At 41.5% G+C, this 17,016-nt stretch overlaps 1 protein-coding gene across 2 annotated transcripts; it reads right to left on the bottom strand.

Moving 5' to 3' along the window:
- Positions 1-8,755: 8,755 nt before the first annotated feature.
- On the bottom strand, positions 8,756-15,665 carry LOC136405481 (GTPase IMAP family member 7-like). 2 transcript variants are annotated; one of them, XM_066384926.1, is made up of 2 exons: positions 15,585-15,665; positions 8,756-10,193 (listed from the first exon to the last, which is right to left on the bottom strand). In XM_066384926.1, the coding sequence occupies exon 2, from the start codon at positions 10,151-10,153 to the stop codon at positions 9,275-9,277; it is 879 nt and encodes a 292-aa protein (XP_066241023.1). In that variant the 5' UTR covers positions 10,154-10,193; positions 15,585-15,665; the 3' UTR covers positions 8,756-9,274. The 2 variants fall into 2 exon arrangements, with proteins under 2 accessions (XP_066241023.1, XP_066241022.1); XM_066384925.1 differs by lacking the exon at positions 15,585-15,665 and adding an exon at positions 15,159-15,178.
- Between the last annotated feature and the right edge of the window lie 1,351 nt (positions 15,666-17,016).

The following is a 17,016-nucleotide window of genomic DNA, read 5'->3' as shown; positions in this document are numbered from 1 at the left end:
TCTTATGCCAGTACCAGGCTGTTTATTTTAGTACAATGGCCTTGTAGTATAACTTGATATCAGGAAGTGTGATACCTCCCACTTTATTCTTTTTTAAGATTGCTGAGGCTATTCGTGTTCTCTTTTGGTTCCATATAAACTTTTGGAATATGTAATCTATATCTTTGAAGTACGTCATTGGTATTTTAATTGGTATTGCATTGAATTTATAGATTGCTTTGGGTAATATAGACATTTTAATGATGTTTATTCTTCCTAACCATGAGCACAGTATATGCTTCCACTTGTTTGTATCTTCCTTGATTTCTTATATCAATGTTTTATAACTTTCCGAGTACAAGTCTTTAGTCTCCTTGGTTAAATGTATTCCTAAGTCCTTTATTTTTTTGGTTGTAATAGTGAAGGGGATTGTTTCCTTAATTTCTCTCTCTCTCTTTTTTTTTTTGTATTTTTCTGAAGCTAGAAATGGGGAGAGACTGTCAGACAGACTCCCTCATGCGCCCGACCGGGATCCACCTGGCATGCCCACCAGGGGCGATGCTCTGCCCACCATGGGGTGATGCTCTACCCCTCTGGGGCGTCGCTCTGCTGTGACCAAAGCCACTCTAGCGCCTGGGGCAGAGGCCACGGAGCCATCCCCAGCGCCCGGGCCATCTTTGTTCCAATGGAGCCTTGGCTGAGGGAGGGGAAGAGAGAGACAGAGAGGAAGGAGGTGGGGTGGAGAAGCAAATGGGCGCTTCTCCTATGTGCCCTGGCTGGGAATCGAACCCAGGTCCCCCGCATGCCAGGCCGACACTCTACCGCTGAGCCAACCGGCCAGGGCTTTAATTTCTCTTTCTGACTGTTCATTGTTGGCATATAAAAATGCCTCTGATTTCTGAGTATTAATTTTATATCCTGCCACTTTGCTGAATTCATTTATCACAGGTCCAGTAGTTTTTTGACTGAGACTTTAGGGTTTTCTATATACAATATCATATCATCTGTAAATAATGATAGCTTTACTTCTTCTTTTCCAACTTGTATGCATTTTATTTCTTCTTCTTGTCTGATTGCTGTGGCTAGGACTTCCAGGACTATGTTGAATAAGAGTGGTGTAAGGGGGCACGCCTGCCTTGTTCCTGACCTTAAGGGGATTGCTTTTAATTTTTGCCCATTGAGTATGATGTTGGCTGTGGGTTTGTCATAGATGGCTTTTATCATGTTGAGTTATGTTCCCTGTATTCCCACTTTGCTGAGAGTTTTGATTATGAACGGGTGCTAGATTTTATCAAATGCTTTTTCTGCATCTATTCAAATTATCACGTGGTTTTTCTCCTTCTTTTTGTTTATTGATGAATCACATTGATTGGTTTGCGAATATTGTACCAGCCTTGCCTCCTCAGAATAAATCCCCCTTGATCATGGTGTATGATTTTTTCCATATATTGTTGGATCCGGTTTGCTAATATTTTGTTGAGATGTTAGCATCTATATTTATCAGGGATATTGGCTTATAATTTTCTTTCTTTGTGTTGTCTTTGCCTGGTTTTGGAATTAGAATTATGCTTGTCTCATAAAAGGAGTTCAGAAGTTTTCTTTCCTCTTGAATTTTTTGAAATAGCTTGAGAAGGATAGGAGTTAGTTCTTCTTTGAATATTTGGTAGAATTCAGTTGTGAAGCCACCAGGCCCTGGACTTTTCTTTGTTGGGAGTTTTTTGATAACTGTTTTGATCTCATTTGGTGTAATTGATCTGTTTAGGTTTTCTGATTCTTCCAGATTGATATTTGGAAGATTGTATGTTTCAAGGAATTTGTCCATTTTATCTATGTTGTCTAATTTTTTGGCATACAGTTCTTCATAGTATTTTCTTACAATATTTTGTATTTCTGTTGTGTCAGTTGTTATTTCTCCACTCTCGTTTCTAATTTTATTTATTTGAGTCCTCTCTCTTTTTATTTATTTATTTTTTTGGTGAGTCTAGTTAAAGATTCATCGATCTTGTTTACCTTTTCAAAGAACCAGCTCCTAGTTTCATTGATCCTCTGTATTGTTTCCTTAGCCTCTATGTCACTTATTTCTGATCTGATCTTTATTATTTCCTTCCTTCTACTACATTTGGGCTTTACTTCCTGCTCTTTTTCTAGTTCTTTTAGATGCAGGGTTAAGTTGTTTATTTGAGCTTTTTCTAGCTTCTGAAAGTGTGCTTGTAGTGCTATGAACTTCCCTCTCTGTACTGCTTTTGCTGTGTCCCATAAATTTTGAGTTGTTGTATGCTCATTGTCATTTGTTTCTAGGAATTTTTTAATTTCTTCTTTGATCTCATTCTTAATCCATTCATTATTTAACATCCTGCTATTTAGTTTCCATGTGTTTAAGAATTTTTGAGCTTTTCTGTTGTGGTTGGTTTCTAGTTTTATGCCACTGTGATCATAGAAAGTGCTTGATATAATTTCAATCTTCTTAAATTTGTTGAGACCACTTTTGTGCCCTAACATGTGGTCTATCCTAGAGAATGTATCATGAGCACTTGAAAAGAATGTATATTCTGCTGCTTTAGGGTGAAAAGTTCTGAAGATATCTATTAAATCGAGTTAATCTAGTGTGTCCTTTAAGTCTGCTGTTTCTTTGTTAATTCTCTTTCTTGAGGATCTATCTAGTGATGTTCATGGGGTATTGAAATCTCCTACTATTATAGTATTACTGTTGATCTCACCCTTTAAATCCATCAAAGTCTGCTTTGTATATTTAGGTGCTCCTATATTAGGTGCATAAATATTTATAATAGTTATATCTTCCTGTTGGATTACTGCCTTTATCATTATGGAGTGGCCGTCTTTATCTCTTACTATATCTTTTGATTTAAAGTTCATTTTGTCTGATATAAGTATTTCTACCCCAGCCATTTTTCATTTCCATTTGCATGAAATATTTTTTTCCATCCTTTTACCTTCAATCTTTTGTTTTAAGTGTGTCTCTTGTAGACAGCATATGTACGGGTCCTGTTTTCTTATCCATGCAGCTACCCTATGTCTTTTGATTGGATCATTTAATCCATTTACATTTAAGGTTATTGATATGTAGTTGTTTATTGCCATTTTCTTCTTTAAAGCTGTATTCTTTTTTTGGCTATATGCTTTTCCCACTTTGATCTGTTTAAACCATGCCCCTTAAAATTTCCTGCAGCATTGCTTTGGTTGTAATGAATTCCTTGATTTGTTTTTTGTCTGGGAAGCTTTTTATTTCTCCTTCGATTTTAAGTGATAGCCTTGCTGGATAAAGTAGCCTTGGTTGTAGGTTCTTGTTCTGCATTACTTTGAATATTTCTTGCCATTCCCTTCTGGCCTCAAGTGTTTCCTTTGAGAAGTCAGATGTCATCTTTATGGGGGCTCCTTTGTAGGTGATAGCTTTTTTTTCACTTGCAGCTTTTAATATTTTCTCTTTATCACTTAGCTTTGGTATTTTAATTATGATGTGTCTTGGTGTAGGTTTCTTTGGGTTTCTCTTTAATGGAGTTCTCTGTGCTTCTTGAACTTGTGAAAGTTTCTCCTGCATTAATTTAGGGAAGTTTTCAGCTATGATATGATTGAGCAAAGTCTCTATCCCTTGTTCTTTCTCTTCTTCTTCAGGGACCCCTATGATGCAGATGTTATTTCTCTTCATGTTGTCACAGAGCTCTCTAAGAGTTGCCTCAGACTTTTTGAGTCTCTTTTCTTTTTTCTTCTCTGCTTTCTTGCCTTCATTCAAGTTGTCCTCCAACTTGCTGATTTGATCCTCAGCTCTATCCATCCTGTTTTTGTTTTTTTTTTTTTCCATTTTTCTGAAGCTGGAAACAGGGAGAGACAGTCAGACAGACTCCTGCATGTGCCCGACCGGGATCCACCCGGCACGCCCACCATAGGGCAATGCTCTGCCCACCAGGGGGCGATGCTCTGCCCATCCTGGGCGTTGCCATGTTGCGACCAGAGCCACTCTAGTGCCTGAGGCAGAGGCCACAGAGCCATCCCCAGTGCCTGGGCCATCTTTGCTCCAATGGAGCCTTGGCTGCGGGAGGGGAAGAGAGAGACAGAGAGGAAAGCGCGGCGGAGGGGTGGAGAAGCAAATGGGCGCTTCTCCTGTGTGCCCTGGCCGGGAATCAAACCTGGGTCCTCTGCACGCTAGGCCGTCCATCCTGTTTTTGATTCCTTCCATTGTGGTCTTCATTTCTGATATTGTATATATTATCTCTGGCTGATTCTTTTTTAATATTTCAATATCCTTTTTTATACTTGCCATTTCTTTATTTAGGTGTTCGTAATGACCATCCATTGTTGTTCTAAGATCCCTAAGCCTCTTTACACTCATTATTTTGAACTCCGCATCTGGTAGTTTGATTATTTCCATATTACTCAGTTCATCTCCTGAAGGTTTCTCTTGTGGTTTCATTGGATTGCAGTTTTCTGTCTTCTCATTATATCTGTGTGTTTGGGTGTTTTGTTTGTAGAGCTGGTTGAGTCTAGGCTTGGTGTTGCCTGCCTCTAGTTTTCAATTGTGTTATTTCTAGGTCTTCTTGTGTTGTGTTGGCATCAGCTATTATTTGTAATCCACTTTCGGATTAGGGAGCTTTAGTCTTGATTTGTTTGTTTTCTTAAGAGGTGATAGTCTTGTTTACTCATCACAGCAGGGGGCTTCCTTGAAAATGTATCCAGGAATGAGGTGGGTGTAACCTGCAACTCTCAAGGCCTCTTCTACCAATTAATCTCTCTGGGAACAGGGTGTTTTTCAGCTTCAGTAGGGGGAGGTGTATCTCAGAACATGTGGAGACCTAAGTTACTGCCCCTCCTCCCCACTTCTTGTTTTCAGCTGTGTCTTGTTGAGTTGATTGGAACTGGAGAGATGTCTGGAGATCTGTGATCCAGAAGTACTTTAGCCTTGTTTTGTGGAAGGATCAGTCCCTCCCCCAGTGATGGCCACTTCCAGCACAGATGAGTCAGCTTTTTAGGTCATCTCCTGCATTCCTTTGCCCTTCACCGTCTTTCCCTCTGTTTCTCCTTTCCACTTGGAAGATAAGCCAATCCTTTCAACACACCTCACTCCCTGGTTGCCAGGCACGTGGCTGTGAGCAGTATTTTCTGCTCTTTTCCCTGGAGTGAGATCCCCTCTTTGCTCTCAGCTTCAACCCCCCACCCCTCCATTCCTGTAAGCAGGGGAGATTCAGGCGCTCTCTACCAGGTTTATTATGGCTTCTTCTTTGCTCCTTGGTTTTTGAGAGCTGTTCTTGTAGTCCAGAATTGGTTTTTCACGCTGATCTTTTCTAAATTGATTTGTATTCCAGTTTGGTGGTGAGAGCTGGGCGTCTGTGTGTCTGCCTACTCTGCTGCCATCTTCAGGTCCCTCCTAAATGTTGAAAATTTTACAATAAGATGAAAACCTAAAATCTTGAATTGCAAAAAATCTGTAACTTATAGAGACAAACTAATGTCAGATTTGAGATCAGCACACTCGAATTAGGTAAGAATAAGTGGTTTTGTGGATGCAACTAAATTTTGTCCCCAGTGAATCATTTTTAACATATAATATACTGCATGTAATGGGAACAAATAAGTGACTAAATTTTTGCATATATATCCACCAGTGAAACCATTACCACTAAGATAATGATTCTATTCATTTCCTCATGCCCTCTAGTAATTCATGCCAACTCCTCTGACATTCGCCCCCACCCCAAACCTCGCCAACCACCTGGGCCCCGTGTGCAGATGTGCACAATAGTCATCCCTAAATGGGAAGGTGTTAGTGGTGAGACCCAGACTAAGAGCTGGTCTCAGAACTCTGTGGAGGAGATGCTGACAATTTTCTGTAACATGGCAATTGGTTCCAAATCCCAGTTTAGGAAGAATTTTACCAAATCAAAAAGCTTATTAAAGGGAAGCAAGAACTTGAGAACCATTGCCTCAGATACTCCACTTTTTATATTTGTTTATAAACAGAGATGAGACTGCTCTTTTAAAGCATATGTCGGTTGGAAACCCTCAGAGTAATCTGAAATCGAGTCCCCTACAGAGGGCAGGGAGAGACCCGAGAAAGAGGCAGACTACTGCAGATGGGTAGGTGGTTTACTAAGCCAGGGGACTTACCTACAGGGCTTGTCTGGGTGGCTCAGATCTGAAAAGGTTACCTAGAGACCCTAGCCAGGCTGAGTCACATATCCCGTCCAGATGGTCCCAACAACACGTTGCTGACTCAAGGCTGTGTCCTTGAGGCAGCCCCTGGGAAAGGACAAGGCAAGCCGCATGCACATTCCAGGGTGGGTTCTGGGTGGGGGGGGTCTCCCATAGCCTGGGTCCAGCTTTCAGGTCAGCTGGGGCTCACACCATCTCCATGGCCTTCCCCACTGCAACAAAACTGGGTTCACCACTCGGAGTGTCTGGGTCAAAGGGACAAAACTCTTGGTGGAAGAAAATGATCTATTTTCACTGTGACAAGTAGGGAGACAGGGGCATCATTCCAAAGCTCTGCCTCTCCTAAGGGAGGCTTAGCCTTGCTTATATACACTGTTTGGTTAATTACACATTGATTTTTTTCCTTGTAGCCACCAGTGGTGGTTCAGGTGAAGCTCATCCTTTAGAGCTCCTTTGAAAAATACTGTGTTACATTTGGGCATTTAGTAAGAACTGCCCAGACCTCAGGACCCTTGTCACATCTATCACCAACGCTCTATTCCTGCTGACAGGCTTTTACAATTTCCTAGGTCCCTTGTGGGGAAAACAGCTGTGCTAGTCTTGCTCGCTGGTGTCCTGGCTGCAAGCAGTCTCTGTACAATTAGTGCGTGAGCATGTGAAAGAGCGCCAGTGTGTTTCTCTCTATAAAAGCTCTGAGTGCTGTCCGGCCGGGTAATTCTCCCAGCTCGCTCTCCCGCTATTGTACCTCTGTGAGCTGCACTTCACTCATTCCTTCAGCCACCAGCATCACTGGGAGGGGCAGTGTCCTGATCCCTTGCCCCCCACCGTGAAAAGCAGGTTTTCCTTTCTTTATTCGCTTGCTGGTTGGTGTGAACCTCCAATAAACAGTTGAGGGCCCAACACTTTCCGGCTCTGCAGTTCTCTACCTTCTGCCCAAATTCAGTGTAAACCGGCCTGACCACCACCAAATTCAGTGTAAACCGGCCCGATACAACCCCCTCCTCCTGCAGAGCATCCTGGGAGGTCAGCCAGGGGCTTCACTAGCATGGAGGTGGCTCATTTGTGGCTGCTGTCCCAGATGCCATAGTAACAATGCAGTCACATGCAAGAAAAAAGATAGGTTAAGACAACAATTCCCAAAATCAGTGGCACCTTTTCCACCCAGAACCCCATGACCCAAACTATTGACTTAGCCAGTCCCCCGGACTGAGGGTCAGGTCATTCAGGATGTTGGCCTGTGTTCTCATGTGATTTACTAAAGATGATACATTAGCAGACTCATCAGATAAGAACACAATACATTCTGCTTGGATAATGACAGAGGTGTCAGTTGACAGGAGATATTTCGGTGTCAGTATACACTAGAAGGAATGGGGAAAAAATCAATCCTAAAGATCAAGGTATGTCTGAAAGAGAAAAGAAAAAGGGTATCATTAAGATTTGTAAATCAGGATTCTAGCAGCAGAGATAGACATTTAATTAAGGACTTGGGGGAAAGTCAAGTGCACAGGCCTTCTATAAGCTGTGGACACAGGACATGGAAATGACAGGGGACATTGCTGGTAACAGTGAGGAAATTGCGTCCTAACTCCAAAGGGGTGGATGAAAACTGGAATCCAAATGGAGAGTTGGGTAGAGAAGGTGTGATGTTCGGCTTAGGGTTGCAGCTTGTCATAGGTGACTTGACAGGGAGAGGGGTGGGATAAAGATACTGGACCTTGCTTTTTTTCCTGGAAGGGGTCTCCTGCTTGGACTTCCCATTGGCAGAAGCCAAGCAGAAGTCAGACAGCCAGAGATCCTTCTGATGTCGTCCAATTGAACATGGGCCTCAAGGTCTACTGTTTGTACTAAATGCTAATCTTGCTAAATGTTAAAATATAACAGAGTATTTTGTAGACCAGCTATAAAAAAAAATTGAAGTTGACAAGAACTCATCCTGGGTAAGTATGGCCAACTGAGAAACAAAGACATCAACCAAATAGTGTATATAACATGTGCTAAGCCTCCTGGGGAAGACACAAAGCATGGATATTAATCCTGTCTCCTTAACTTGCTGCAAGTAAATAAAACTCCCTTGTCCCAACCACATGTCCTTCTTGAATAGAACAACCCAAGTGGCAAACCCCTTGAGTTTGGTAACAATGAGATCCACATAGATCCCCCTGGGACAAAGAGCTAAGGTGAAGTAGGGTAAGTGTGGAGGCAAATGAAAAACATTTGGGACAGAAGAGAGTTTTAAGGTATAGTCAGGGCCATTATAAGTTAGGATATTGCCTTAAAAAAGAAAAGAGAGAAAAACAGTACGAGAATTTAGCGACTTCCTGGCCTCTATGGACCACACACCCTCTTCTTGGAGAAGCTGGCTGCTTCTATAACACAGCGCTCAGAGATTTGGATTGAAACCATGTATATCACCAGTGGTGCTAATGCTAGGCGTGTGCAGGAGTTCTTATCTGAATCTTTCTAAATCGAGTCTGTGAACTCAATGAGATACTATTGCCAGAGTATGCCAATATTGTAACTTCTTAAGTTTGCTGGCATTGTGGGATGGGTGGGGAATGAGTTGGGAAGATGCTTCAGGTTAGCTATCACTGTGTAACAAACCACCCCAAAGTTTTGTGGTTGAAAACAACAAGCATTTATTTTCATAGGAATCTGGGGGTAGGGTAGGATGCGGTGGCGGCTTCTCTTTGCTCGCTGTGGCTCCATCTGTAGTGCTCAGTTGGCAGCGGGAGAACCCATGTCCATGTTGCCTCCCGTGCATGGCGCCCATGTAGGCTCTGCTGGCTGATGTAAGAGCAGTGGGGGGAGTGGGCCAGAGACTCCAAGTCCTCTTCATGGGGCCCCTCCACGGGCCATGTGGGCTTCCTCACAACATGGTGGCCAAGTTCCACGGGCAAGCACCCCAAGAGAGCAAGGAGGCCTTGTCCCTAATCCCACCTCAGGAGCCACAATCGCCTACTATTTATGAAAACAGTCACAAAGCCCATAGATTTTAAAGGCAGGGGACACAGACTGAATAGAAAGTATAGAGCTCAGATTACAAAAGGAACATGCAGCATAGAAGATAGTGTTGCAGCCATCTTTGGAAAAATGCCATCTACTAAATTAAGAAGAAAAAATAAAATTTACATTATTTCCAAAGCATATGCCATATTTTAGAAATTATCTCCAAAATTTTATTGAAAGTATCTGTAAATATATTCATTTCAGCTTCTTCTTTTATGTTTTTAATTCGTTCTTCATGCTTCATCTTTAGGTATTTTATTTTTTCCTCCTTTTCTTGCTGTGATATATTTAGCCATTTTACTAGTTTAATTTCCTTCTCTAGTTGCTCAGCATAGATTTTCTTCAAAGCCTCTGCCTGACATCTCAGCTTTTCCTCTATGTCCTTGTAGACGGCGTCAGAGAAGTGAGTCCCCCCGTTCTCCTGCACAATCTTCTCTATCAGCTCCACCAGCTCCTGTACTTGACCTTCCCTCTCAGCCTCGTCTTTACTTCTGTTATTAAAGGCACAGTAGCGGTTCCCACACTCCTGGATGATGTTTCTTAGGTCCACATCAGCCTCTTTTATAAACTCACTGAGCTGCTGATCTTCCTCCAAATTATCTTTGCGTGTGAACAAGACGATCATGTACTTCATGGCTGCCTCCCCAAAGATGTGCTTGATCAACGCTACCGTTTTATACTCTTCCTCCGTGAAGCGGTTCAGCTGCACAACCAGGAGGATGGCATGAGGCCCAGGTGAGGACTGAATGACACACCGGCTGATTTCCTTACAGGTTTTCATCAGCGTCTCCTTAGTGTCGAAGAGCCCTGGGGTGTCTACAACAAGAAGGTTCCTCCCCTTCCAGTTTCGTGTTGCTCTCTGACACTCCTTGGTAACAGCTTGGGCAGCAGCCTTAGAATCAAATTCATTTCTCCCAAGGATGCTGTTTGCTGTCGCACTTTTCCCATTTCCTGTTTTTCCCACCAGGACAATCCTCAGAGTTTTCTCCTGGTGGCCAGCCATGTTTCTGTCAAGAGGATCTGGGTGTAGGTGCCCACAAGACCTTAAGGAAGGAAAGGAGAGGGGATAGGGTCAACTTATGTAAGAGGGCACCATTTCTAAACCTCTTTTCTTCATTCTTTCCTCCCTGAAAATGTTAATAGTCTATGACATTGACCCCAGTGAGAGCAGAGATGACACAGCTCAGTTACTGTGGAAGAAATAATAAAGTAGCGTTTTCCCACAAAGGAGCACAAGGTCTGGTACTTTCACAGGGGAACCCATCTAACCTTAAAACAGCTGATCATCTCAGTGCCATATAAGCTGATCTTGATCATATAAAAAAGAATAGAAACAATTATTTCTATGAATCAAGTATAATATTGATCTCAAAGGCTAATAAAGATTTCACTAACAAATAAAGCTACAGTCATGTTTCACTTGGAAATATTAATACAAAAATCCTAAACAAATTATTGGACACCAAAAAATATAATGCACCATGATTAAGTGTGACTTCTTTTAGAAATACTAGGCTGGTTCAATATGAGAAAACTGGTTGTTACAACACATCCCACATTAATAGATGAGGAAGAATATTACCTAGATGCAGAAAGGACATTTGACCAAATTCAACACTGATTCATGTTTAAAGTACTTCAGAAAATGGAAACAAATAGGTACTTTTGTAAAATGGTTCTATATAACTATAAATTTAAAATTTGGGCCATCACCTATTTTTCCCCTGCAGGTGATAAACAGTGGGTTAGAAAGATAAATACTGGATTATAAAGTTAAAACAATGGGTTATAAGGGTCATTTGGATGAAGAAAATTACCCAGCACCATCAAGAAAAGGAACAAGAAGGTTGGACTAGATCCACCAGGAGTGACACATCATAGTTTCTGTAATTAAATTCACACTGACTCATGTTTAAAGCATTTCAATAAAGTGAAATAAATAGATACTTCTCTAATGTGATTTTATATAAGTACAAATTCAAAATTTGCATCATTTTTCTGTAGGTAAAAAATTGTGGATTATAAAGTTATATAGTAGATTATGAAATTAAAATAATGAGTTATAAATGTCATTGAGACAAAGAAAAAAGGAGATTATCTGGCACCATCAAGAAAAAGAACAAAGATGTAGGACTAGCTCCACCAGGAGTCACACAGACACTGTAGTGTAGACACTCTGTGCCAGAGGTTTGTAAACCTCATTGTAACTCATGAGTGTAAAGCCTCATTTATAACTCATGAGTCACACAGAATCGTAGTTTCTGTAAGTTAAGCTGTATGATGTTGGTGCATGAATGGAGAGATCAGTGAAATAAAACAAAATTTGAAAATAGACCAGGTTAATCTTATTTTATGCACTTATATTCACTTCAATTGCATTATGTTACAGATTCCATAGAGCAACATCTCACATCCATAAGGATAAAGATAGTTAGTAGAGCGACTGTGGCGTAATTGTAGAACCACGTAGAAAAGATAAAATGGCACCTGTGCCTCATGCCATTCAAATTCCAAATAGATCAGAAGTTTACATGTACGAAACTAGTCCATATAAATAATAGAAAATCATGGAGAAATTCTTTGTAACCTGGAGGTATGTAGGAAATCACCCATTTACCCTTGAACCCTCTATGACTTGGAATGGGGAACTTTAGTTAAAAGCCCTGAGTGAATGTCTCCTGGATGCAAACACTAAGAAAGTGTGAGTGGGTGACCTTTGGGCAGACAAAGGAATGCAAGTGAACTGAGTTTAGAAAATTAGCCTAGAGGTTTTAGATCAATAATGGACAATCTTTTGAGCTTGATATGTCAAAATTCGCTAAAAAAACAAGCATAACTCAGGTGGTATGTCACTTCGAGAAAAACAGCTTAACTGGATGTCCCAGAACTAGATGTTCTGTGGTGGAGTTCTGTTGTTTTGGCTTACAAACCTCTGGCACAGAGTGTCTACACTACAGCAAATGTTTTATCCTCGGCTCTTGCACCTGGCCGTGCAGGAGCCGAGGATGAAACATACTTCTCGGCATGTGGCCCCATACTTCTCTGGTATGCGGCCACATGCGGCTGCGTGTCATTGAAAATGGCCACGTGAGTCAGTGCTGACACGTGTGTCATGGGTTTTCCATCATGGTCCTAGATTGTCCCTTCCTTTTTCCTTTGTGATTGTTAATTAGCAAAAAAAAAAAAAAAAAAAAAAAAAAAAAGAATGTTCTGACCAAATTAGCCCTTTCTCCACGTCAGCAAAAAGCCCATTAGTCACTCTTCCCCCTTGTCACCTGGCCTCCCTCCCTTGTACCTCCTGTTACCTCTGTTCTGATTCAGATCAATAAAAGCTAAGGAAGAAGGAGATTTAGGAGGTTTCTCTCTGCGTCCCTTGGCAGGCCTCCCTCTCTCTCTTCCTCTTGACATAAGATTGTGTCTTGAGTAAGGTTTTTTCACGTGACACTGGTAGTTCCCAGGGGGCTGGAGGACTACAGAGGTAGGGAAGATATTTCTAGAATTTGAAATGAAGGAAAAGGACTAATAAGTGTGATTACAAAAATGTCATAGATTATGTGAGACAAAAAACACTGTAGACAAATTAAAGTACAAATGTCAAACTAGGGAAAAAGAACAATTCCCACATATCAAAGTTTTCCTATTATACAAGGAAATTCAAAAGGTACAGAAACAAAAGACAAACAACTCAAGAGAAAATGAAACAAGAGATAAGAATAGATATTCAGAAAATAAGAAATTTAAATATGCCTTGAATATATAAAAAAATTAATACATATCCATAACAGAGAAAAATAAATCAAAACACAAAAATAAAATAACTAAATAAAATAAATTACAATTATACATTTATTTCTGAACCAAGATTTTACTTTTCACCTCCAAGTTTGGAAAAATCCAAACATTTGCTGGCACCATCTGTTAGAAAAGGTGTGGGGGAAACAGGACCCCTCCTGCATGGCTGGTGAGAATGGAATAACAGTCCAGACCCTACAGAGAAGTTAGCAATATCTCACAAAGGTACACATGCATTTTCCCTCTGGATATCGATCCTCAATATTAAGATTTATCCCTAAATTACAGTGACAAAAAATACAGAAAAAATGATATATAAGGCTGTTTTTTTGCATCATTATCTGTAATAGCAAAAGATCAGAGACCTATCTATCAGATGGCTGTCTGAAGGGACTGGTAGAATACTGAAGGCAAGCTCACAAAGGAAGTGTTGTTTGTGAACAGGGAGGAGATGTGTCTCTTTGTACCTGTATGGGGATAGCTCTAGGACATGTCATCAAGTGAAAACAAAGTGAAGGAAAAAATGGAGAGGTTACCTACTAATTCTAGGTCTAGGCCGAAAATATTTGAGTGGAGCCTACACTCTCTTGTCAACTAGAAAGATAGGATAAGCTCTGATAATTACTAAAATATTGTCAAAAGGACTTAAGAGCCAACTTGAAGAGAATCCAGCTGGACAAAAATGGGACAGTTTGAGCATCGATAACAATTCCAATGAATACACATGTATTAAATGTGTTCACAACAGTGCCTTCTTCCTCAAAGTTGTCAATTGCTCCCTTTGGAGTCTGCTACGACTCTGACACTGACAAATGGAGGGAAAGTATCAAGCATTTATCTTGTCTTTCTTATATGACTGTACCTCATGGAAATGAGAGGATGGTTGGGGGAACTATGTTTACATAGGATTATTTCATCTCATAAATGAAGAAACTAGGATAGAATTTGAGTGTCATCATTTGTGACATCTAACGAAACTAAAGAAATCATTAATGCCACAGACAGAGAGACAACCAAACATGATGTGCCTTCTGATGGAAGTTTATAGCAGCACCTACGAAGTATTGCCACCAGTCAGACCTGGGTGATCAAGTCTCTTCTTAAATATAAATTCACACAAAACACTGGAACTAGAGAAGCAGGTGAATGACACACTGAGGATGTCATCGACAACATGTACACAGCCCGATTCTGTTGGAAAATAGACTTCCCCTTTCTTTTTTCTTTCTTTCTTTCTTTTTTTGACTTCCCTTTTCTTATACAGAGAATTTCCCAGAAAGAGACAGGGAAGTTTGGAAACCTACATATTAATTTAAATTTAAGACATATCAAATGATTGTGATTTATGGATCTTATTTGAATCCAACTTCACACAATTTTTTAAATTATGAGACAATCAATGAAATCTGAAGGCAACTGGAATTTTTCATAAAAATTCTAGTTGCTTTTTGGAGACTGATTATGGTAATATCTTTTAAAAAGTTTCAACTATTTACTGAAAATGGAAACAATGTCTGATGTCTGCTTCAAAATAATGTGGGGTGTGTAGGGAGTAGTGAGTATATATATATATGAAACAAGATTGGCATCAGCTGATAATTGTTGCAGCTTGGTCTAGGTACATGGAAGTTCCCTGTACAGTATTATTTTCTTTGAGTTACTTAAAATTATTCCACAATAAAAAATTTAATCTCTGTAGTATAACTACTAAATATTCTATACCAAGAACCCTGATAAATGTTTTTTATATTATCTCATTTGCTCTCTAAAAAAGCCTGCAAGGAAACTAATTTTATTTTTCTAATGTTTTAAATGAGGACATTGATGTGTTCTGAAAACGTTGAGATACTTGCCCAAGGTGACAGTGCTAACAGGCACCAGGCCAAGCAGGGATCCCATTACAAGTCTGTCTGACCAGCATGTCCCATCCTAACCACTGCACACGGCGCCTCTTTCTTGGTGTCTCCTCAGGCCCGAGATTCTAAAATCCCAACGAATCAGAGGTAGATGGAGAGAGGGCAGGGAAGGGGTTCCACACTCTTGCTGAGTGGAGAACTGGCAGGAAGCCTGTACCCAGGGAGTTCACAGGAGGGTTTCTCATGCACTGTTTCTCCAGAATGGCCTGTCCTCCCCCAGGGCACCCCTCCCCACCTCAAACGTCACACTACTGGGGTCACAGCCTCTCTCTGCTAAATCATGGAAAGGATTCCACAAACCACATTCAAGATGTCCTCTGCCATCGGAGATGAGGGTACCCCCAGGAGAGTCCCTGCTCAAGCTGGGATCCGGCTTCTTCATCAGTCAGGAGAAGGGTTTAAACTGGGTCGCCTCTAAATTGTCTTTGAGCTGAAAAAACCTGCCTTGGGAACACTAATATCCTATTGAGGAAAAAGGAAGACTTCTCAGGCATCGGTCTGTCACAGGAACAAATGAGTGAAGACACACCAGTCAGCACAAATTTATCCTGTTAAATATAAGCCATATGATATTATGGAGGTAAAAAAGCTCCATACTCCATCCACTCCTACCCTAGGTCACCCTGACAGCATTTCCCTGCTGTGCTGCGGGCCAGTCCCTGGTCCCTCCTCAGACAACAGCCTACCCTCAGCCCACTCCCTGGGCCCCTTCTCAGCCAGGCTCACCTTCTATTGAAGGAGATGATGAGCTCTCAGGTTTTCTCCAAAGTAGACCTTTGAGCTGGTGCTTATGCTTTAACTATGAGGAAGGGGAAAGTGCTTGAGCCTCCAAACCACTGAGCCAGGAAACTCAGAGTGGGTGGGGCCAGTGAGGGAATGTTTGCCTTTAAAGAGACAGAAATATTGCCCCATAACCTGCTGGCTGCTTCAGTTTTACCAAGTTGAAAACTTTCCCTCCGTGTGCCCGCTCTGGCACTGAAATTTCCAAAGCTATGGTTGGTGATTGGGTTATATGATGATTCAAAAAGTCCTTATTGAATGAACTAAGTCTTGCCAGAAAGCCAGACACAGTGTCTGGTCATGTTCCCCGGTGCAGTGGGAGAGTGCAGGGGATTCTGGGAGAAGAGAGTCGGGCCTGTGACTTGGCGTATCCTTGGGGTGCTTGCTAGTGATTACATGATATGGGAGTTGAGTGTGGTCTCTCAGGAGGGTCTCAAGTAACCCACTCAGAAATTAACAAACACGAAGCCATGGGGGCCTAAACTATTGGTATCCAGAGGGAAAGATGAAGAGGAGGCTGGAGAAAAGTCTTCCAGTGACCACACAGCTTCTCTGGTTATTTCCATAGGAATTTTGCTAGCTTGAAAGCGGCATGACCGACAAGTCAGCAGGTACCTTTCCCTCCCGCCCTTCCTACTGCCTCCCACCGCAGGCCAGACAGGCAGCTTATCTGAGATTTACCTGGGGGGGTGGATCAACAGGCTCTCGAGATTTTTCCAGGTGAGAGACAGGCTGTCACAGTGGTCACAGTTGACTAGACGTTCTAGTTGTTGCATCACCATTACAATATTGAGTGTTTTATTACTATTATACATTTTAATCCACTAGACTGAGAAATCTGGATCAGTCGTTGCTTGAGTTTGAAGATGGCTACAAAGAGGACCAGATGCGGCTGGATGCAGTGGATAGTAGGGTGAGTCCCATGGACGGAAGCAGCTAGTGTTGGAAATCATTGGACCAATTATTAATGTTAATGATATGGACACTTTAAAAGGTCCTAGGTAACAGTTTTCCAACTTAAAATAAAGACAGGTCAGTACCAGCTGTGTAATTTGCAAGTTTGTTCAAAAATCATGAAGAATTTCATTATGGAGCATTGAACCATGTGAGGGTTCCTCTGCGCAAAGGGCTCTGAACAGCCCTACAAGTCACCCCTGGGAGCTCATCTTGACAGGATGCATACATATGGGTTGAGAGCAGAGCCAGAGACACATCCCTGCTCATCGGTGACTATGTGGAGATCTGCGGAGACCTGGCATTCTTCGGTCCTCTGCGAGGGCAATGGATATGCACTTGTGGAAAGCCAAGGACTCCAGACACAGACAGCAATCTGGAAGACAATGGCAGTGGCACCTAGGTGCCCATTTACCAATGTGGC

Source organism: Saccopteryx leptura, chromosome 5, assembly GCF_036850995.1.
Source record: "Saccopteryx leptura isolate mSacLep1 chromosome 5, mSacLep1_pri_phased_curated, whole genome shotgun sequence".
Taxonomy (NCBI): domain Eukaryota; kingdom Metazoa; phylum Chordata; class Mammalia; order Chiroptera; family Emballonuridae; genus Saccopteryx; species Saccopteryx leptura.
Note: the sequence above shows the minus strand (reverse complement) of the source record. Positions and strands in the feature narration are given on the sequence as shown.